This window comes from Pelodiscus sinensis, chromosome 7, assembly GCF_049634645.1.
Source record: "Pelodiscus sinensis isolate JC-2024 chromosome 7, ASM4963464v1, whole genome shotgun sequence".
NCBI lineage: Eukaryota > Metazoa > Chordata > Testudines > Trionychidae > Pelodiscus > Pelodiscus sinensis.
The window spans coordinates 74392809-74415884 of record NC_134717.1 but is presented as its reverse complement, the minus strand read 5'-3'; the positions used below and the strand labels follow the sequence as shown (position 1 = coordinate 74415884).

General features: G+C 42.7%; 1 protein-coding gene across 7 annotated transcripts in view; it reads right to left on the bottom strand.

The window, feature by feature from the left end:
- Positions 1 to 23076, bottom strand: part of PARD3B (par-3 family cell polarity regulator beta) — a 604960-nt gene that overhangs the window by 230154 nt on the left and 351730 nt on the right. For 6 of the 7 annotated variants that reach the window (XM_075934324.1, XM_075934323.1, XM_075934326.1 and 3 more), the window contains one exon: positions 14717 to 14761. The exons of the other annotated variant lie outside the window; for it this stretch is intronic. In XM_075934324.1, coding sequence (XP_075790439.1) covers positions 14717 to 14761 — 45 coding nt within the window. The remainder of the gene's footprint in view (positions 1 to 14716; positions 14762 to 23076) is intronic. 7 annotated transcript variants of the gene reach the window in all.

Genomic DNA, 23076 nt, shown 5'->3' with positions numbered 1-23076 from the left:
TCTTACTTGCATCCCATTACATCCCCATTCCAGTGAGACTGCACTGGAGGTAAATCATTTTAGAATGTAGCTGTGTTGTGGATGTGCGTATTTCTGTATATGTACATGCAATGTCAGCGATATCATCTACATTTATATGATTTAATATAGTTCCAACCGACTGCCTCAGATGCACACACAAAATCAGATCAGCTTATGACCTATATTGAAGTTTGCAAGTCTGTCATGGAGGTCACAGAAATCACAGATTCCGTGACTTTCTGACCTCCCCGTTACTTCTGCAGCAACCAGTCCCTGGGCCAATCACACTGGCCGCTGCTGGGGCAGTTTGAGTGTGGGAGGGAGCTCAGGACCAGGGCATGGGGTTGGGATATGGGGTCATGCTTACCTCAAGGGCAGCCAATGGGAGCTGCATAAGAAGAGCTTGTGGTGTGGGCAGTGTGCAGAGGAGCCTCCCAGCCTTCCCTCCCCCTAGTAGCTGCAGGGAGCTATCGGAAGTCTGCCAGTCTTGCAACCCTCTCATCCCCAGCACCAGTGGGAGTCCCGGGCAATGTACCACCACCAGCCTGCACCCCAAAACACCAGTAGGGTCCCTAGCCACACATCCCCAGCATCCATAGTGCCCCTTGAGCACCTGTGGCCCCTCCAGCCCAAATTTTAGTTAGGGATATATAGTACAAGTCATGGACTGATCCGGGGCTATGAGTTTTTGTTTACTGCCCATGACCTGTCCATGACTTTTACTAAAAATACCCATGACTAAAACACAGCCTTAAAAATATTAAACAAATTGAATTCTTAAATGCTAATTCACAGCATGAGACACATTTTCTCTGGCAAGTTACAGGGCATAAACTATTAATTTCTGCAGAAGTTAAAAATTTTATTTACAAATAATTGTTTCTAGTTCTGATAGCTGCTATTCAGAACCTCATGGACAGAGGTTAAACTGATAAGAATCAAGCAGCTACTTGATAAAGCTAGGGGTAGCAGCAGATGGTGGGCCTGGAGATATATATGGGGAAGGAAGACCATGTAATTGAGGTTCTCTCTCTCCCCCCTCCCTGTCTCTATCAATCAATAGGTTCTGGTGGGATATGTACGGGTGTGGCATAATAGTGCAGACTTCCCCAAAGCCTGAATCACACTTAGGAAACTTTGAAGACAGATCAGAAAGCCCCTGGTGTCTTTCACTTTGTAGAGATAGATGGACTATTCTATACCAAGACAGTTTTGATGAACAGCTCTCTCTGAAAAGTCTCAGAGGGGCAGCCGTGTCAGTCTGTAGCTGCTAAAACAACAAGAAGTCCAGGGTCACCTTAGAGACTAACAGATTTATGGGGACATAAGCTTTCGTGGGAAAAACCCACTTCATCAGATGTATTGGAGTGGAGTTCCACAGTTCCCTTTGAGAAATCTCTGACCTCTCCACATCAAAGCAGACTGAGTGGGAGGTCAGACTGGGTTCACATTTATGCCAGTGCAAAATCCAAATCAGAATGGCAAAATTTTACAACCACACGGCACAACTTGTTGTTATAAACAGCAACAATGAGGTGCAAGAGAAATAAGGGAAAAATCAGAGACATAGTGTGTAAGAATTCTCCTGCTCTCAAGCCTGAAAATGATAGATGAGCACCTGGAGCTCTGACTCAAAGCAGAACTCTGCAGAGGGGACATGAAATGTGGCAGGTTAGGAACAAGTGCAGGTAGGCGTAAGAAAAAGGGCCATGATTTTAATCTGGAATGTGCAACCAGTGAACAACCTACAATCACTCATGCTGACATTGCACCATTCCCATGTTGGATATTTCAGCCTGTAACAGATTGAGACCTCTGCATGTGTGCTTCTTCTTAGTCCCCTGTAATGTGACAGCCAATACATTCAGTCTCAAAAGAGAGGTGCTCATTTTAAACACAGGCAGGCCTTATATGAAGCAGAAGTAATAATTAAAGCTATTAACATCTGAATTATGTTTTTAATATCCTTTTGATATTATCCCCCATCCCAATTAGACTGGTTTCACTGAATTGCATACTTAACAGCAACTAGTAATGCCTAGCAATAGGAAGAAATTCTGGCAACATAAAACTATGGTAACAAAGTTTATATAACAGAAAGACAAAAGAAAAACCATGCATAGGACTGGGGCTACATCTGAACAACTTATGAATTGTGACTGATGTTGTTAAATTGTATTATGAGATGCTGCCGTATTATGAGTCCTTACACATGTGTGAATCCACCATCGCTCACATGGCCTGTAGAAGGTACGCATCAGACAGATACCATAGTAAGTGCTTAGGGCATAAAGACCCCATTCAGGAGCAAACATCTGGAAAAGTGGGTGAACCGCCTCCTTAAAAAACCACTTTAGCTGCTCCTTGGAAGGGAACAGTGCAAATAGGAGCAGTGGAAACTTACCAGGAGTGAACAAAGGAGACCAGTTGAGCAGAAGGGGTTTAAATGAAGAAAAAACCACAGGAATACAGGGAACTAAACAGGAAGAGGAAGCCTGAAGCAGGAGACAGCAAGGCCTGCACTGCTGCTTTTTCTGCTCCTTGAGCACGTGTCAGCTATAAAGTTGGATTAACAATACTGTAGAGAATTCCCTGAGCAGTGTAACCTTGATGTACTGAATTCAACACTCATTCCCAGCCCCCCAGAATAGGGATATATCTGGAGAAATGGGGCACTGTCCCAGTAATCTCTGGGTATCAGAACAGCCCCCTTGCAGATATATGCAAATTGGGAAAGACCTGAAGGCTCTCTACATAAGAGACTACTCTGTAGAGGGAAGAACATTTTGTACTGTTGGCAGGAAAAGTTATAGATGTGAAAGTGTTAAAACAATTCTCTCTCATGATGGAAGTGATTGCCTGTTCCCTTCCATGGTGGAAGACCACCCAGCCAAGCAACCCAGGAGTGTCATTAAGAAGGCAGGTTAATGGATCTCCTTGTAGCCTATCTTCAGTCTCTGGCTATGAGGATAATCAGTGAGGACCTCTAGCCATGCACCCAGAGAAGAAGTTGCTATTTACTTAAAGTAAATGATACAGCAGATTTTGTTACCTGAAAGTTCTTGTCTAAAACCAGTTTGAGGCATAAGAACTAATAAGTTCCTAGCCTGTCCCCCACTGACCCAGTGAAAAAATTAAGTGTTCGTGTAAAAGTACAGGTAATTTGGTAGAGGGGAAATGATTGCTCCATCAGTCCTAATTTTTGTATAAGATTATCTTAACTGACATCTGGAATACCTAGTTTGAGTTTCCCTTGCTAAATGAAGAAACATTAGAATATGATAAAGGTACTGTTTTTGTTTCCTACCTTCTTTCAATTCTTTCCTGGTCTCTAGCAGAAGCAAACACCACCAACTTACAATCTGCTTACTCATTAACAGTTTATTGCATCCATGTTGGAAGACACTCTTTTTGTATAACAAACAGTTCAGACTTCATAGTGAATACCCTTAGTATTAGGACAAGTAAAGGATCATCTCATCCATATTCTTCCTTAAGAACTAATGAAAGTTGGAAGTTTAGCATTTGTTCTCTCAAGCCTCCAATCTATGATAAAATGTAACATTGCCTTCTATGACCATATCTATAGATTCTCACAGTACAGCAGTACAGTATTGCTTTGTTCCTCTCGCTTAGGCCTGGTGTATGCACAGTTTTTGCATTAGTATAATTGTGTGGGTTAGGTGTTTGATTCCTTTACATCAGTGTAGTTGCACAGTAAAGCTTGCTGGGGGAAGATGTTCAGGTGGAGCTGGAGAGGGATATGGATTTCCTGAAGGAACAAAGGGAGGACCAAACCCTGAGATGAGTTTAGGACTGGGCCAGGGTCCACAATCCAGAGAAAATGAATGAGTTGAGATGACCATAAGAGCCATGCTTTGAGATTGGGAAAGACAGTCTATACTGGGTGGTAGTGGACCCGCAAGCATAAGAGATCACCAGATGTTGGTCTTCCAGAGGCTACGCCAAAGCCTCCTACATTTAGTGCACACGACTCCCTGAGCAAGACACTTAGGGAAAAGATGCTCCAATGAATGGCATGTTGGTTCTTTTGGCCAGGCATACACCAAGAGATAAGGGACTATTGTGCTTCTTACCCTGAATGCCAACAAGCCCTCCCCCACCTGTTCCTCTACCAGTTGTAGGTGTATGTTCAAGCAGATTGGGATGGACCTTATAAGACTTCTAGAGAAGAGCAAGACAGGGAACCGGTTCATCCTGGTGATTGCTTTCTACAACAGCAAGATCCTTTCTGAGAAGATGCTGCAGTTTCCCCATTCACCCATTCAACCTGATCTTGTGACTCTGACTATTGAAAGTAAAACACAGATCACAAATTTGCTACCAAGCAGCTTTACCCTTTCGCTCACTGGTGCTCTTATGGTGCCTCTCTGTCTTACATCTATGCAGACAGGTGTTTTGGAAAATGAGACATTAAAATAGAAACAGGAAAGCTTTTTTAGCCCATTTTACTAATTAATATGTCAAAGCTCATAAAGAAGAACTCATCAGCTTTTCTCCAGAACTGCATCATCTTAAAGAGCTGTGTCAGCAAGGTCCTCAGCAGACAGTCAATACATATTAAAAGAGTTCCAAGGAGTAAATCAAAATAGGAAAGCAAACTGAGGATAAAAGGAAAACAAAGTAGTACGTGATTTTTTCTACATCTACAGGTTCTTGTAAATAATCCCTTCCTCCTCCTCCCATTATTGTTCTTCTAGTGAAGGAAAATGAAAAAATATTTAAGGAAGAGCTTGTACAAAACTGAACTAATACCTCTGGATTTTGACCTCTTGGATATTTTGGGTCTCTCACATTTTTAAAGGGGAACTGTGTGTGTGTCTCTTTCTTTCAAGTTTGTTATCACTGAGATCCAGAGAATTAAAAAATTTATTTTGATAAGTGCAAAGGGAGATGGAGATGGCCCTTCCTGAAAGAATTTTGAGGATGCCGTAATGAACACACACTGCGGATACAGGCTCTTCCTAGGGAGGACTAAGAGGGACATAATACCATGCTAATTCTTCGATTTCCATTGTGAAGAACAGAAGTTACTGTGAAAATTTCTGCAATTCTAAGAACATGGATTTTGCAATGGACTCATTTTTAGACAGGCCATGTGCACAATGCCACAATAACCAGAATGTACAGTCATACTCTTGTTTATATATATACACATATATATATATATATATATATATATATATATATATATATATATATACACACACACATATATATATATATATATACATATATATATGTATACACGGAGATATACCTATCTCAGGGTGTGTCTAGACTACACCTCTCTGCCAACAGAGAGATGTAGATTAGGCACATCGAAATTGCTAATGAAGCAGGGATTCTGAAACTGAGTTTAAAAAAAAAAGGCAGTCTAGACATGGATCTGTCGAAAATAAAACCTTTTTCGACAGATCCTGTAAACCTCATTTTTTGAGAAATAAAGGATCTGTCAAAAAGGGTTTATTTTTGACAGATTTGTGACTCGACTGCCATTTTTAAAAAAAACAACAACTCCATGTCGAAAAAAGTAGCGGCCATGTTTACGCTAATGAATTGTGGGATATTTAAATCCCTGCTTCATTAGCAATTTTGATGTGCTTGATTTTGCATCCCTCTGTCGACAGAGGGATGCAGTCTAGACATAGCCACATAGAACTGGAAGGGACCTTGAGAGGTCATCGAGTCCAGTCCACTGCCCTCGTGGCAGGACCAGGTACCATCTCTGATGGATTTGCCCCAGATCCCTAAATGGCCCCCTCAAGGATTGAAGTCACAAGCCTGGGTTTAGCAGGGTAATGCTCAAACCACTGAGCTATCCCTCACCCCCATGTTTGTGGTGCATGTAAGTGAATATAAGCCCCTGCAGGGATATCAGCCAGTAGGAGCACCCTTGTCCTAGGGAAATCTAGGGATGTTTCTAAAAACACATACTTTCATTAGGGAACAACAACAAAAAAAAGACTACTCTTTGTGGGTGAAATATATCAGGAAATAGAAATATGGGACCACTACAGTAGACACTACACATGCTTCTAATGCCTTGTCTTGGGGCATTGCTCAGAAAACTTTTGCCTAGGCAGAGGTAGACCAAGGAAACCAAAATGTGCCCAGTAACTAGTAAATATTACTTCTGCCCAGTAACTAGTAATATTACTTCTGCCCAGTAACTAGTAAATATGCTCCATGTTGTACGTAACTAGACCAAAGGGTGAGACTCAATGATGGAAACATTTTCCGTCCACTAGATACTAGAAGTATTTTTCCTTCAAAGTTATTGAACCACACATCTCATAGAACTAGTCATGCTGAAGGAGAGAAGGGATAATTGCATTGATTGCAAGTATGTGATAATTAATTCACTAGAGAAATATGTTTAATTTCCTGAAGTCTAGGATGAGGTGGAATTTCTCCTTTTTGTAATGAGAAAACAACAGGCTATTTTATTCCCAGTAGCTGAAAATGGTTGCAGTTTCTTAACAGTTTCTCATAAAAGGGAAACCTAAGAAAGGTATGTGATGGAAACCCTGGTTTCAGGTTCAGTAGTCTTAAGTGACAGAATGTGTCAGGCACACAGGAACAGTATAAAAATAACTCCATATTCTTGGGAAAATTTCAAATACGATTATTTGCATGGAACAGTGCAGGGAGGGACGTAAGAAGCTGAAAGGAGGAATCTGCTTTTCATATTTTTTTTTTTTTGAGCTTTGGTTTAGGCAATACTAGACGCTGATGTTCATGGGAAAAGTGCTTTTCAATCCTCTGCTAACAGAGTTGTTTCCATGTTGAGGTTAGGTAAACCCAAATGATAGCAAGTAACTATTTCCCATTTGAAAACTTACACCTGTTGTGAGTATTGTAAGCAAGACACGAGAAGTCATTCTTCCACTCTACTCTGCACTGAGTAGGCCTCAATTGCAGTACTGTGTCCAGTTCGGCACACCACATTTCAAGAAAGATGTGGAGAAATTGGAGAAGATACAGAGAACAACAACAACAAGAATGATTAAAGGTCTAGAGAACATGACCTATGAAGGAAGACAAAGAACTGGGCTTGTCTAATTTAGAAAAGAGAAGACAGAGGGGACATGATAGCAGTTTTCAGGTTCAAGTATCTAAAAGGATGCCACAAGGAGGAGGGAGAAAAATTGTTCACCTTGGCCTTTGAGGATAGAACAAGAAGCAATGGGCTTAAACTGCAGCAAGGGAAGTTTAGGCTGGACATTAGAAAAATCTTCCTAACTGTTAGGGTGGTTAAACACAGGAATAAATTACCTAGGGAGGCTGTGGAATCTCCATCACTGGAAATATTTAAGATCAGGTTAGACATCTATCAGGGTGGTCTAAATGGTACTGGGTTCTGCTGTGAGGGCAGGGGACGGGAGTCAATGACTGTCAAGGTCCCTTCCCGTTCTAGTTTTCTATGATTCTATGACCTTCAAGTCAGTGGCATTGTTACGGATACTTGCATGGCCTCACAATATGCCAACATTTTTATGGATGATCTAGGACAACTGTTCCTCAGCTCCTGATCCCTGGTACTCCTCCTCTACTTATGTTACAGTGATGACATCATCATCATATGGACCCACAAGAAGGAGACCCTTGAAGAACTCCACAGGGATTTCAACAGTTTCTACCCCACTATCAACCTTAGCCCGGACCAGTCCACAGAAAAGATCTGCTTCCTGGACACTACAGTACAAATAAATGTTGGTCATATAAGCACCACCCCATACTGGAAATCTACTGACTACTGTTATTACCTACATGCCTCTAGTTTCCATCCAGGAAACAAAACACAATTTGGGGTACGTCTAGACTATAATCCCTCTGTTGGCAGAGGGGATGTAAATGAGGCACTTTGAAAGTGCAAATGAAGCGGGGATTTAAATTTCCCACACTTCATCTGCATAATAGCGTCATGGCGCTCTTTCGAGAAAGCGCCATTTCGAAAGTAAAACTGCGGTCTAGACACAGTTCTTTTGAAAATGGCAGCCTTTTTTGAAAGATCCCGTACTCCTAAAAAATGAGTACAGGATCTTTCAAAAAGTCTGTCGTTTTCAACAGAACTGCGTCTAGACCATGGTTTTACTTTTGAAATGGTGCTTTTTCGAAAGAGCACCATGACGCAATTATGCAAGTGATGCACAGGATATTTAAATCCCCGCTTCATTTGCAATTTCGACTAGGGATATAGTCTAGACACAGCCTTGTTGTCTACAGCCAAGTCCTAAGATACAATCAGATCTGCTCCAATCCCACAGACAAACAGCTACAAAATCTTTATCATGCATTCTTAAAACTTTAATACCCACCTGGGGAAATAAGGAAACAGACTGACAGAGCCAGACAAGTACTCAGAAGTCACCTACTTCAAGATAGGCCCAACAAGGAAGTAACAGAACACTACTGGTCCTCACCTACAGTCCCTAACTAAACCCCTCCAGCATATCATTGACAATCTACAACCCATCCTGGAAAGCAAACTCTCACTCTCACAGGCCTTGGAAGACAAGCCAATCCTTGCCTACAGAGCCCTCCAACCTTAAGCAAATACCAGCAGCCCTACACCATATCATAGATACGCTCACCCGGAACCTACTTTTGCAACAAACCCTGTTGTCAACTCTGTCCACACATCTATACAAGCAAGACTATAACAAGACCTAACCACATAAGCCACAAAATGTGATACATGATGTGATATATGACAGCAATGCTCCTCTGTTCAGTTTGGCCAATATTCATGGCAGTCTCTACGATAAATGGACACAAATCAGACATTGGGAATGGGAACACATAAACTAGTACAGGGAAAATTTAACGTCCCTGGAGATTCAATCATGGATTTAAAAGTAGCCATTCTTCTACAAAGGAATTTTATTACACAATTACAGAGGGACACTGCTGAACTGGAATTCATTTTCTAGTTTGACACTATCAACTTCAGCTTGAATAAAGATATTAACTGGTTAATAAGCTACAAAGGCAATTTCCCCCACTTTCGATATCTGCATTTACATATCAAAAGGTAGGTATGAATGAAACACATCCAGCCTGACTCAATTAGCATCATTAACACTGGTCCTACATTTGACAAGTAACTTCTTTGAATGTTATATGTGCTCTGGATCTTTAATTTCCACTGCAACTCATCAGATGAAGTGGGTTTTACTCACAAAAGCTCTTGATATCTTTGTTAGTCTCTAAGGTGCCATGGGACTGTTCATTGTTTTCAAAGGATAGCAGTTGTTTTAGTCTGCCAATAATTGGCCAAAATGGCTCTAATCCCCTTCCTCAAAACAAAAACAAATAAAAGACTGGGGATTGCAGCATCTTTCATTAGGTCATCTATAGAGAATTTGGAGAAGATTGTGTAAAGAAAATTGGAAGCGTTGTTTAGGAACTTGATAATTCTAGAATATTAGCACCTTTTTACAACTGACTGCCAACAAATTATGACCTCAACAGACTCTGTTCCAGTGTTTATTGATAGGAAGACACTCTACTTACCCTTGGTAAACTGAATGATATTGGAATATTAAGAACCTTCTCCTGACTGGGGGAATGGGGCCCTCCCAAAGACCTTTCCATCTGCTGACTCATTTTTAGAAGGTTTTTCATACTCAAAGGAGAGTCAGGGGTAACAAAATGTTCCTTCCCATCTGCAGGAATGGGACATACGAGTTGATTCTCAAGTTACAGAGAAAGAATATTTGTGATACACAGACTAGAGAAGGAAACCAGAGGAAGAATTTAAAGGGAGATCTTTTACCCTAAACTAAGGAAAGGATCTTCAATATGAAATTCCTAAATCAGGGAGCTGTGTAGTAACAAAGCTACAGCAGCTATACAAAGCTGTATAGGGCAGGTACACCATAAACTGATCTTTAAATGATCTTAACTGGTCTTTAAATACAGTTTTTTTAGACAAAAGTGTATGCAAGGAAAGCTGTGCAGTAACTCTGAGCACTGAATCAAGACCAGAAATCAATGGACGTCTCAGAGAGAAAGGCATGTCATGAGAAAAACAGAAGAATTAAACAGAGAGGGTAACCATCAGAGAGCGAAGTTGGAGGTCCCCATACATTTGAGAAGATATGAAACTCAGATATTCTGTTGGAATAGTTCTGATACATTTCTTGTGCCAGATCAGATAGAGACAGAAAGTGACAAAATGAGGCTCACAACTTCATAAGTACCTCATAATCAGAGCAAATGCTGGTGTGTGATCGACATTTCATAAAAAGCATTTTCCCTAGAGCCTTGAATTTTCATTTACTGTTTTTCTCAGGGTTAGATGCTGAAAGAATTTTATGCAGCATATACATTTATGCAGTGGGGGTTGTGGGCATGAAACACACACACACACACACACACACACACACACACACACACACACACACACACAAAATTTCTTTATTTCGTACATCCACACCTGCCTCCCACTGCTCTAATGGCCAAAAAAGTGAGTAGATATACACTTGTACTGGGAAAACAACAACCTTATGAAAAGTTACACTTCGTTGAATTAAATAGAAAGGTGAAATTGTTTGAGATCTAACAAACTGATGGAAAACACAGCATCAAAATACGTAATAAGGAAAAGCACTGAATTTCATGTTTACCTACCACAGGTAAAAGTTCATCACTAAATAATCTGAGTTAACCTTGAGAGGCCTTCTAGTCCAATTGCTTGCACTCAGGCCAAGATTAAGTCTTATGTAGGCCATCCCTAATAGCTGTTTGTTTACCCTGCCCTTATACGGTTTTTCATGGACTGAGGATGCATAGCCTCCCTAGCCTGTATTCCAGTGCTTAACCACCCTCAGAGGACGTTTTTCCTAACGTGAAACTTAAACTTCCCTTGCTGCAATATAAGCCCATTGCTTCCTGTTCTATCCTCAGAAGTTAAAGAGAACGCATTTTCACACTCCTCCTTGTAACAAACCATCATGTACTTAAAAACAGTGATCTTCCCCCCGCTTCCCAGTCTTCTCCAGACTAAACAAACCCCATGTTTTCAATCTCCCTCATAGGTCATATTTTCTAGACCTTTAATTATTTGTTTTGCTCTTCTCAGACCTTCTCCAATTTCTCAACATCTTTCCTGAAATGTGGTGTCCAGAACTTTATAAGAGTACTCTCTATGCCATTATCTAAATCATTAACGAAGATATTGAACAGAACTGGTTCCAAAACTGATTCCTTTGGGAAAAAAAGGTTACTTACCTTTTGTAACTGTTGTTTTTCAAGATATATTGCTCATGTCCATTCCATGTAGGTGTGCACCTGATGTACCTCCATTCATCTCTCTTACCCATAGGTGGTATAGAGGCAGGCGTCTGCCAGAGAGTGTTTGTAATTTTGCCTACCACGTTGTTCAAGGGTAGGGCCAAACAAGATAGGGCCTCCAAGTTGAGGATGTCCACCATCAGGTTGCAATCCTCCGATGACCACTCGAGATGCACCCCTAGACTCTGTGCCAGCCTCTTGAGAAGGTCCTGGTGAACCCGAGAATCCATTCTTGACATCAATGGAGAAGCCAACTCCAGGGCCTCATCTGGGGAGGACAATGAATACTTGTGTACCGTCGACTTCTCATGCTCTTGAGGTCGCTCCTAGGCCTGGAATGGAGATGGGTGGCTCAGAGGGTCCTGATCCCTGGTCTCTTCCAATGAGGGCCTAGGGAAATCTTTCCAGGTTGATGTCACTTGGTCTGGTGCCAGTGATCGGGGAAGCAGTGTGGCCAAGGGCAGGACTGCTGGCCCCGAGTGCGAGGAGCCCACCATGGATGGGCACTCCCTTATGCCTGATGGTAGACCCATGGGTCCAGAAAGGCCACTGATCTGAGTGTTGCCACTGAGCTGACCAGTTCTGCTGCACCTATTGGCCTGAAGCGCTGCGGTGGCATGAGTGGTACTGGGAGCAAAAATGATCTTAAGATCTGGAGTGGTGCCAGGACTGGAAGCATAAGGCCGAAGCCCAGGACCGCACCAACTCCATGTCAGAGTCCAAAGAGTACTCGTTCTCCACCGCCACTACAACTGCCTCCTGCCAAGTGCTGGGTCTGGCTCGTTCTCTCCTGCGTGCGCGCGAGCTCCTTTCCCCCCACAGACACGCGGTTCCAAGCCAGCCGTCTAGAGCCGGGAGCCGCGGCTCCTCCACTCCACCCAGCCTGCTCAAAGTTGCAGAGATCTTTCTTCTGAAAGCAGGCTCGTCATTTTTCAATGGTGACACCGTGAGCGCAGGAGAGCCAGGGGAGGGGGAGGTGCTGGGAGAAGGCTTGAAAGAAGGGGTGGGCATGAGGAAGGCGGGGACAGGGGCATGAGGAGAAAGGGGGCAGAGGGTGGTGAGGGGGTGGGCATCAGGGAAAAAGAGGGCAAAGGGCACAGGGGCAGTGAGGGAAGAGGGGGAGACCAGGAGGGTGCAGGGCTAAGGGAAGGTGCAGGTGCCAGGAGATTCTGGGGGTGAAATTCACGGCGGTGCCAAAGATGGGCCCGGTGAGCGGTGCTGGGAGGAGTGACAGACCATTGTCACCAGCTTGCTCCAGTGACAGAGGCATCAAGTACTCTGGTGCTGCAGGTTGTGCCATCAGGATAGGGGTGCTGGAAGATGAGTGCTCTCTCAATTCCTGCGAGCGCATCACCGCTGGTGCCGCGGACACAGCCGGTACCAGTTAGAAAGGTGTCAATGCCGTCGAGGCCCCGGAGGAACCTGGTGCCTCCCGCACCGAGGCCAGTGTGCTGCGGGATTCTGGTGCTGCATCCACAGCCGGTGCTGGTCAGAGCACTGACTCCATCAGGAATATTTTCAGGCGTGAGTCTCTCGCACTGGGTCCGGGGCTTAAAACTATGCCAAATCTTGCAATTTGCTGGGATGTGAGCTTCACCCAGACACTTTACGCCTGAATTATGTGGGTCCCGACGGGGTATAGGCGTAGCTCAGTCTGCACAGGGCTTTAAGTCATGAGGTCCTGGCATGCAATGGGCAAACCCCAACCCAACACTTACAGTAACTAGCTATACAGATAAAACAATGACTTAAACTAACACGGAAAGCAACTTGGAGAACAATGGGACTCAACTAGGTGCTAACTAACTGGTACCGCTGGAACCATGCTTGCAAGCGAGATAAGGGCTCCAACAACCATCACAGGTGGTAAGAAGGAACTGAGGAGATGGAGGGCCAGCAGAGGTATTTATGCACCACTATAGTGGCGCCACTCCAGGGGGCGCCCCTCTGCTGGCCCAACTGGTACTGCTAGGGGACAACTCTCTGACAATCTGTGAATGCGGCCCGCAGACACCTACATGGAATGGACATGAGCAAGCACACGAAGAACCTCCCTTGTTATACCCTTCCAGCATGACTGTGAACCATTGATAACTACTCTCTGAGAATGGTTATCCAACCAGTTGTGTACCCACTTTTTAATAGCCCCATCTAAGTTGCATTTCCCTACTTTATCTATAAGGTCATGGGGACAGTATCAAATGCTTTACTAAAGTGTAGGTATACCGCATCTACTGCTTCCTTCTTGTCCCCTTATCCATTTTGTATGACTGCAGCTGATTGTTTCTCCCTAAGGGTACTTTGCTTTTGTCCTCATTTAAGTCCATCTTATTTACTTCAGACATTTCTCCAGTTTGTCCAGCTCATTTAGCATTTTAATGCTATCCAGCACTTGCAACCACTCCTAGCATGGTATCATCTACAAACTTTAGAAGTGTGCTCTCTATGCAGTTATTTAAATCACCAAAGAAGATACTGAACAAAACTGAACCCAAAAATGATCTCTATAGGAACCTACTTCATATACTCTTCGTTTGATTGTGAACCACAGAACTGGGGACTCTTCATGAATGTTTTTCAACCAGTTATACACCCACATTGTAGTAGCTCCAAATAGGTTGTATTTCCCTAGTTTGTTTATGAGAAGGCCATGTAAGACTGTGCCAAAGCCCTTACTAAAGTCAAGATAAACCACAACTACTAAGTCCCCTATCCACAAGGTTTGTTATTGTAATAAGGCAACTACATTTTGTATAGTATTGCAACTTGTTTAACAGAATTGTTATTACAATGCATACAGGACTTTATGGTAATACTGTTGAACATAAACTTTCATTGCTAAGAAACACAGATCTTAAGCAGTTTAAGAAAAAGTAGGTCTTTCTGGTAGTACAGTCAGACCAAAAGGTGAATAAATAGGAGTGAAACGCCAATAGTGAAGGCTTTAACAGGGCTGTTTATCTTTAATATTTTGGACTGTGAGAGCGGAAAACTGAAAGTCTTCCAGGAGACAAAGAAAATGAGACATTTATATTGTTCATAAATTACAATGTTTAAGTGCTTACATTGGTTCAAGAAAAGGTAACAGGTTTTGTCTTTTGCTTATTTTAACTCACATTCTGCTCGCTTTTCAATAGATATATATTTTAAAGAAACCATTATTGCTTTTTCTGAAAATGATCCCAGCCTATTCATGCAGCTATATACACTGCCAAGCAATAAGCAAGCCCTAATTTATCACTGTGGAAGTGAAGCTATGAATTAATTTGCAAACTTTTATGCCACTTGCTATAAGCTAGTTCCAGCTGTTGCTCACACACTGGCTACTTGTTGAGCAAAGGGCAGGTCAAGTAAGATACAAGAAAGTTCTTACCTTGTTTGTGTCCAGCCAATGAGCTAACCTGGCTTTCATCTGCCACTGGAAAAGCCCAAAAGAGAGGGACAAATCAGAAATTTTCTTACAACCAGTAGTTTTGGAAATAATGTCAAATCATTTTACACACATATATTCATGTTTTGTTTGTAACAGTTTGCATAAAGGCTTCCTTCCCCCGCCCTTCAAACCACCTGGGATAGCTCAGAGATCTAGAATTTGAAGTAAAACCTGTTTGAATGGAATGATTGCTTGGGAGTTTATTGGGCCACGGATCAGGCACACAGCATTGTTACACTCAAAATCCAGTTATGAGAAGGGCAATTGATTTTGTAAATACCACATTTTGCCAGAAAAATCACAGGACTTTGAAGAATTGTAACATTTCAAGTCAGAGGCCATAAGTGGGGACCCTCCCATTTGCATAAACACCCATTACAGTCAGTGGACTCTGTGCAAGCATCAGATCTCCTGGAAGCAATAGCAGGGGTGGGGAACCTCAGGCCTGGGGGTTGGATGCAGCCCCCAGCTTACCTGGATCAGGCTCCCGAAGCTCAGGGTCCCCCTAGCATTGGAGAGCCTGCACTGATATTCCAGCCCCCCTGCTACCCCATCACAGGGTCAGAGCGCACAAAATCTACTAGGACCCCCCCCCCCCCCGCTCTGATGTGCAAGGGGAATGAGGGGAGAGTACTTTCTCCTCAGTTGGGGGCCACGTAAGTGAAGGTTTGGGTTTTTTTTCTTGCTTCTCACTTGTGTGCAGCCCCTGACTGATTTTTCTGTGGGTTAGCGGCCCACAGCCCAAAAAAAGTTGCCTGCCCTTGCTTTATAGAATCTATGCTATTTTATGTTTTGAAAACAAACTGGCTTACAACTCATACAACAAACTGGCTTACAACTCATACAATCTACACTACCTTGCATATAGACAGTTTGCGTATAGAAAAGTGAAGAACTATTTCTAAAACTGTAATTTTTCATAGTAAGTATACCTCAGTTTATCATCATATATCTGATGACACTAATTAAAACATTCTCCCAGAAGCTTGTATGAAAAAACGAATCGCCTTTTCTTAAAAATAATTGTATGCAAAAGAACAAGTGTTAATGTAATGTTAGCAGGGAAATAAGCGTTTAAGGTTGATAGCTTATTCTTAATCCCACCTGCCTACTCACTTCTTTGGACTTATGTTTGATCTCCCTTTACTGCAGAACAGAATGCCAATTACTACAAAATATAATATAATATAAACTAGAATTTATTATACAGCCTTCCCTGCAGCGACCATCTTTTAAAAGTCAATGTTTACCCACAGTTTGAGGGAAAGACCACAGTAAGATCTGTAATACAAGAGAAACTTCCTTTTCTCTCTTGGCTGAACTACTATAGAATTTTAGACACCACTGTGTGGTAAATACAGGTAAATGACTAAATTGAACAGCAACTAGTGCACATTGTGTTACTGTAGCCATCAGGCCTGGCTTGATGTGTAAGTTAAGTTTTAACAGAGCTCTAAAAGGCAGGTAAATATTTCCCCAGTTTTACAAATGGGAAACAGAGGAACAGACTAGTGAAGCATCTTGTCCAAAGTCAATCTGAAAGTCAGGGTCAGATTCAGCATTAGAATCCAGGTTACCTGATGCACAGGCCAATGATCAAGTTGCTAGACCAGGGGTGGCCAACCTGTGGCTCGTGAGCCGCATGCGGCTCTTCAAAGGAAAAATTGCAACTCCTGCACCCACGGCTCTTCTCATGGTCCCCTGCTTTGACCTTTTTCCCTTGTCTGGGCAGGATGCCACTTGACACAGCGAGCTCTGACGTTGTGGCTGGCGGAAGCCTGCTTGGACCACATGCGGCTCTTAAAGGGGCAGTGTTTTGTTTTGTTTTTTTTCTCAGCAACTTCTTTCCCTTGGCTCTTTGCACTGCATCCACCACTATTTTGGCTCTTCGTCTGTAACGGGTTGGCTGCCCCTACCCTAGACTAACATATCCCCCCACACTCTCGACATACATCATCTACGTTCCTCACGAGTAAAACAGACGTAATTCATTTTGGCCTACTTTATGGGGAGAGGCTCTTATGAAAAATGATTCGGACTATATCTACAGTAGTGAGTTTGCAGCCAAACAGCCATGCCAATGAAGCTGCACTGCTGTAAGATCTGCCATATAGCCTCTCCGTGTGATAGCTCTCCCACTGACAGTTAAACTATCCTCAATAAGAAGCAGCAGCAGCCATGTCAGAAGTGGGCATGGAACACAAAAAGAGGTCTGGGCTGCAGGGCCTATGCTCATTTTTCTAGGATATATGGTCTCTAAGGAGACCAGAGTCAGACATGCTTTTCAAACAGCTCTCATGACTCAAAAAGACTGGAAATGAGTGTCATGGGGGTCAGGCTTTATGAAAATTGGCTTATGAATATGAATATGCGTAACTCAAAGATGCTTTATGTAAAATAAGTCAGGTAACGTCACTTTAGAAGTTGTAATCCTCTGAATCTGTATATTCTGTTTTTGTGCATGTATCTTTCTTGTATGTGAGGTTACAAATATTAAACAGGAATCTCTTTAATTAGTCCACGTTTTCTAGTAAAACCATAAGAGATATTTTAGGAACTTAATGGCTTGGTGATCAAGTCAACAACCTGTGATTGGTTTTGTTTTTCCTATAAGCCCAAACTGTGGTTGTCCTACAAAGACATGTGGCCAGGCCACCTGATGCTGAAAACTATTTTGGACTTGGTACTTTTCCACTCAAGGTGAGAAAAAATTGAATTGAACACAAAGAATTCCCACCATGGGCAAAAGAGATATAAAGGGGAACAAAGCAATAGGGGAATCATCAGATACCATGACACACACCCCTCCCCGACTTACCACCTAAGATGACTGCTGGAAACATCTAAGACTGAACAGAGAAAAAGATCGGGGCCAAGGTAGGAGGCTGCTTAGTTTGGGAAAGAGATGATTAGAACAACTGTTTAGAGTAAGAATTTGCATGTAACAACTTCTTAGCATAGCTTCTTAGGCTTAGCTGATATGTTTTGTTTATTTTAACTTAATAGTTTACTTTGATTTGTTTATTTTTATTTGCAATTACTGAAATCCTACTTTTTATACTTAATAAAAACACTTTGGTTTATTACCAAGCTCAGTGTAAATAATTGCTACTGGAGGGTGCGGTGGGAGAAGCAACCACTGTCCCTTTCTCTCTTTCACTGATAAAGAGAGCTGATCTTATGAGCTTTCTCTGTCTAAAACTTTTACTCAGAGTAAGTCAGATTTATTTGGGGGTTTGGTTTCTTTCAGGGGTTACTTTCCTGGATGCTGCCAATGGCCTTCTGGCTGAACCCTCCCAGAACTGAGCTGGTTCAGTGTCTGTGTTGTTCTGCAGGGGGGCAGCAACTCCAACTCTGTGCCTTGACTAGGGGAGACCAGAGCTTCTGGCCTAATAGGACAGGGTGGTGAGGCGCTCCAGAAGGCAAGAAGACAGTCTCAGTGGCTTGATCAGCATCCAGGTTACAACCCCAAGGGCACCTCTGTAATCCACCCCAACACAATGAGTTTCCTGCATGACCATTCAAACTTTGCTCCCCAAAATATATTCTTTCAAGCCAACGGTAAGCATAGAAAACTTCAGTCCCACAGGTTAATGTTTTGACAAGTTATGATTGTGTGAAAACAAGGGATTATAATGGAAACTGATTTGCAACCTTAATTATAACAGTCACTAATGGCAACCGCTATAATTTATGGTAATTACCTGAAGCAGGTTGTGTTACAGTACATGATAACTATAAAAAAAGATATCAAGGTTCATGGATTTTTTTACAAACTCTGTTGATAATTGGGTTTGCCTGAGAGTGTTTTATATTATTAAAAGGGATACATTCGTGTAACATAAGCATATCTTACATACAGGCTTTACAGAAAGAGGAAGAGTAAAATAATTATAAACTGAAAAAGTCTTGCAAAAATAAGGCCAATATGCCCTTTGTCTTTGAGAAATTGGTTTAATTCTTCAGAATTAGGTGGGAAATAGACCTCAGTCATGATTTCAGCTTACAACCTTATATGTAAAGTTATGGATGTAACAAGCACTTTACCATGATATTACAACTCAGCAAGACATTTCACATGGCATAAACTGTAAAAAGATAGTTACAATAGTATGCAGATTGTGAATATGCGGATGTGTTCCATCACGCTGCCTCACATCTAAGTAAAATCAAACGTTAGTAAGATGAGTCCTGCACAATGACGACACCATTCATCTTTTACTTTTTTTTCCTTTTTCTTCAACGCAGCCTAGCCACATGGAAAGTTTTAAAGTTCAACCACTGTTGGATTATCTATGCAGAAAGGCAACTAAATGTTTTGTTTAAAGTTGTGGGGGAACTCTCACTTCAAATCATTACTAACCCAATTATGGTTGGATTATTTTTGACAAAACATTTAGAAAAGAAATTGCCTCTGAAATTATCATCAAAACTAACCATGGAAACTTTCAGCTGAAGAGGAAAATGCTTGAGAATGTTCTTAGAATTGCAAGACAGGAGTGCACACAGAAAAACGTCCCAGTACAAACAATTAACTATAATGTTCCCTAACAAGAATATTTATCTATATTTATAGCATCTGTGTGTCTGTGCATTTGGGAGTCTGTTTGTTCTAGAACTCTTCTTAAAATGTAAGAGTGAGGATCACCATATTTGTAACTTCCTCTGATCCTGACAGAAAACAAGGTCAGGGTTTTGATGCAGCAGGAAAACAGTAAGTGCCTGCAATCTGATGGTTTTCCAGACCATGGAAGGGGAGGGAGCACAGAGAGGAGGATGAAATGCTTCAGACTCACCACTGGGGGCAGCAAGCACAGGGAACAGCGACACTGCAGAGTGACCACGGGGGGCAGCCAGAGCAGAAACACAGTGGCCAACTACAGATGCGAGTCCCCCCCCCACTCTCCAGACCAGCTAAGTGTCCCCCTGCGCCAACACCTCTCCCAGCCTATGGCCGCAGTGCCGGCCATGGGGATCCCTGCCAGACCCCACCTGCACTGACCCCCTTGGAATTCTCCCCCTCCCAAAGACACTGGGGCTAGGAACCCTAGTCCTGAGCCTTACACCCGAACTCAGCCCCAGGAAAAGTGGCCCAGCCCCGCCCCCAGGGCTCACACCAGAGACAGAGAAAGTGCCTAGTGCCCCCCTTCACACAAACCTCACATGGGGGTCACAAAGTGGCCTGGCCTGCCCTCCCACCCCAGCCCTCACGCCAGGGCCGAGGAAAGCAGCTAGGCCCCAGCCTTGAACCCCACACCAGGGCAAGCAGCCTGGCTCGGCTGCCTCCCCCCACAGAACTGATGGAGGAGGGGTGGGGAAGCTGTGGCCCAGCTCAGTCCCCCAGTGTAGGTCAGGTGGGAGGGTCCAGGAGCTGTGGTCAAATCTGGCCTCACTCTGTAGGACATGCAGGGAGTTGGGGAACTGCAGCCCAGCCTGACCCCAGCTGGAGGACTAGTAAGGGTACGGAAGTTGTGACCCAACCCTGCCCTCTCCCTGGAGGCAGGAGCCGCAGCCTGATGCATCCCCCCAAAACACAGGCTGGGGGGCCAGCACCATGGCCTATCTTGGCCCCCATCCCCAGAGCACGTGGCGGGGCCGGACATCGCGGCCCTGGCACCCCACAGCCAACACTGGGGAAGCCACGAACTGCCCTCCCCCAACAGATGCTGGGCGGGGGGGGGGGGGGGAGAGGGAGACGATGTGCAGCCTAGAGCTACGGCCTGGCCCAGGTACCCCCCCATCCACCCCTGGAGAAGATGGTGGAGTCAGGAACCGTATCATCCCTTCCCCACTGAGGAGATGCCAGGGCCCAGAGGAGATGCCAGGGCTGAGCACCACAGCAGAGGCTCTCCTTCCCAGACCTGCCACCCCAAACCCTCCAACTCCTGGTCCTGGTGCCTTTGCCCAGCTCTCCTCACCCCTGCCCTGAGCCCCATCACACACCCTACCCTGCACCCTGCAATGCTCACTGTAATCCTTAATAGTCAGCAACACTTCAATCAGTTAATACAAACGTACACATTTGGGGAGTTGCCATGACCCATATGATTGTCTTCTGATGACAGAAGATGGCAGATTACTAATAAGCCAAAAATCTCTCCAGTTAAACACTCCCAGCTACCATTACTCTTATTACAAAGCCAGCACTAGGTCAAGAGGTAACATGAATATGCAATAAAGTTAAAATTTCCAGTATTTCATGGTGAAGTGCTCGAAGTGAAGCAGCGCTCTAGAATATGATGCAATGCTCAGTAACAGTAGAAGTAGCTATAATGGTAAAAAGGCTCATCTACTTCCTACTACTCAATCTTTGATTAATATTTCCATGCTGGGCGCAAGACAACCATGTTACGTGTTTTACATCAACTTCTTTCTGTTCAGTGGCGTATCATGCAGTGCATATTCTAAACAGGGTGGGAGTTTTGCTTCTTTGGCTACCACAATACTTTTCTTAATGGTCAGTAAATTAATTTCCAACAGTTATTTAGAAAACCAAAATCAATGCCTCTGCCAATAGAAATCAATGTTCCTGCTTTTCTGCAGATCAGTTTCAGCACCACAGCTTTCTTTTGTCAAGCTAATTTAAAGTTGTTTTGCACACACAAAAATCAAGTTACAATATCCTGCCTTTGGTAAAATAAAGTAACTGACATTGCTTCTTTAATTTATATTACTGGTTTTGCATGTGGACCAACATCTATTATTTAAAAAAAAAAAAAAGACTTACAATGTCTATAAGCTACAGTACCATATTTCTTGTGCACAATATTACTAAAGCTTTTGCGGAGAAATTTGCATTTCTGATTGCAAAAATAAAAAAGCAAACCAACAAAACATGAATACATTTTTTGGAAAACTAATTCCTCAAACAACATTCTTAGTTTGAGGAAGCTCAACATAAAAACTTTTTAAAATAACGAATTCATTAGCTTATTCCCTAACTATACACACAAACACTGCATACAAGTTTTTTAGAGTAGACTTTTTTCTGATCTAAACATATTACAGAAAAACAAGGAAACAAAGCCCTTTCCACATAGGAAAGACATAGAACTATCAATTAATTTTAGTCAATGATGGTGCTAGTGACATGACTCTCTTGAAGTTTTTATTTTCTTGGTACAGTGCTCCCAATCTAGATGTGGGAGTAAATTATTCATAGGGATTGTGTCAAATTTTGGCTCTCTATTATCTCTTTGAATGTTTTACTAGTGGTTTCATTTATTTTTTTAAAATCTTCTACTACCTTTTAAAAGTGCTGTGGACTTTTATCCCTTCTGTTCTGGGGGAGAGGGGAGGATGGTTTCCTGTTACACGGTAGGCTACAAGTTGAAAACTCAGATGAGTTCCCTAGTCAGACGCATTTTATACACCTTCTCCTCTAGAATCTGCTGTTTCTATTGATGCTCTAATGCAGGCAAGGGCCATATTGTATTGGGCCAGGTCTACAAAGTAAGAGCCATAAATTATCCAGAGCCACTCCCATCCCCTAATAACAATGGACCTGAGGAGCTTGAGACATGCCGAGCACTGGCTAACTCTGTTCACCTTAATGGGGATTACACGTGCTGAACACCTCTCTTCATGAAGGCTAATGAATGGTTTACATGAAGAATGAGGCTAAAGTATGGCCTTTAAGCAGCGAGTGGCAAAAGGCAACATTTTCCAATGTGCCTTAATATCGGGTATCAAACCTGAGTTACTTACAGCCTGAAGCATCAAGGGTCTGAAAGACTTCCCGGATTCTTTTTCCTATCTGTACTTCTTTGCTCTAAACTGTTCTTTTAAGATTGGAATTAATTTGACAGTTTAATTTGATTATGTTCCAAGAGTCCCTGACATTGTAGATTCAATACATCCCATACGTTAGCACAAGCCTCTCTTTCCACCTAACATTACTACTAAAGAGCCACTGATATACACTCAGTGGTATAGAGTGCACAAGGACCGCATTTTTATTTTTAAATGAAAGCTTTTTGTTTGGCAGCATACCACATCACTGTACCATTTCACAGACACCAAATTCTCCCCTTTGTTTTGGTGGCTCACCAACCCATCATTCTTCAATGTTACTCTGCTAATTGAGGCCATCAGCCCTCATATCACACCTTTGTTGGGTAGCTAAATACCTTATATATTCAAGTTTTTTTTTATTGTTGGGGTTAATTCATATGCAGTCAATGTGTGATGAATAGATTTAAGTTGTAGGTAACAGTGTACTACAGTATTATATGCTTAAAGCATTGATAAGCATACATTATTGGTAAGAGTACAAAAAAGATAGGACAGTCAAGTTAGAT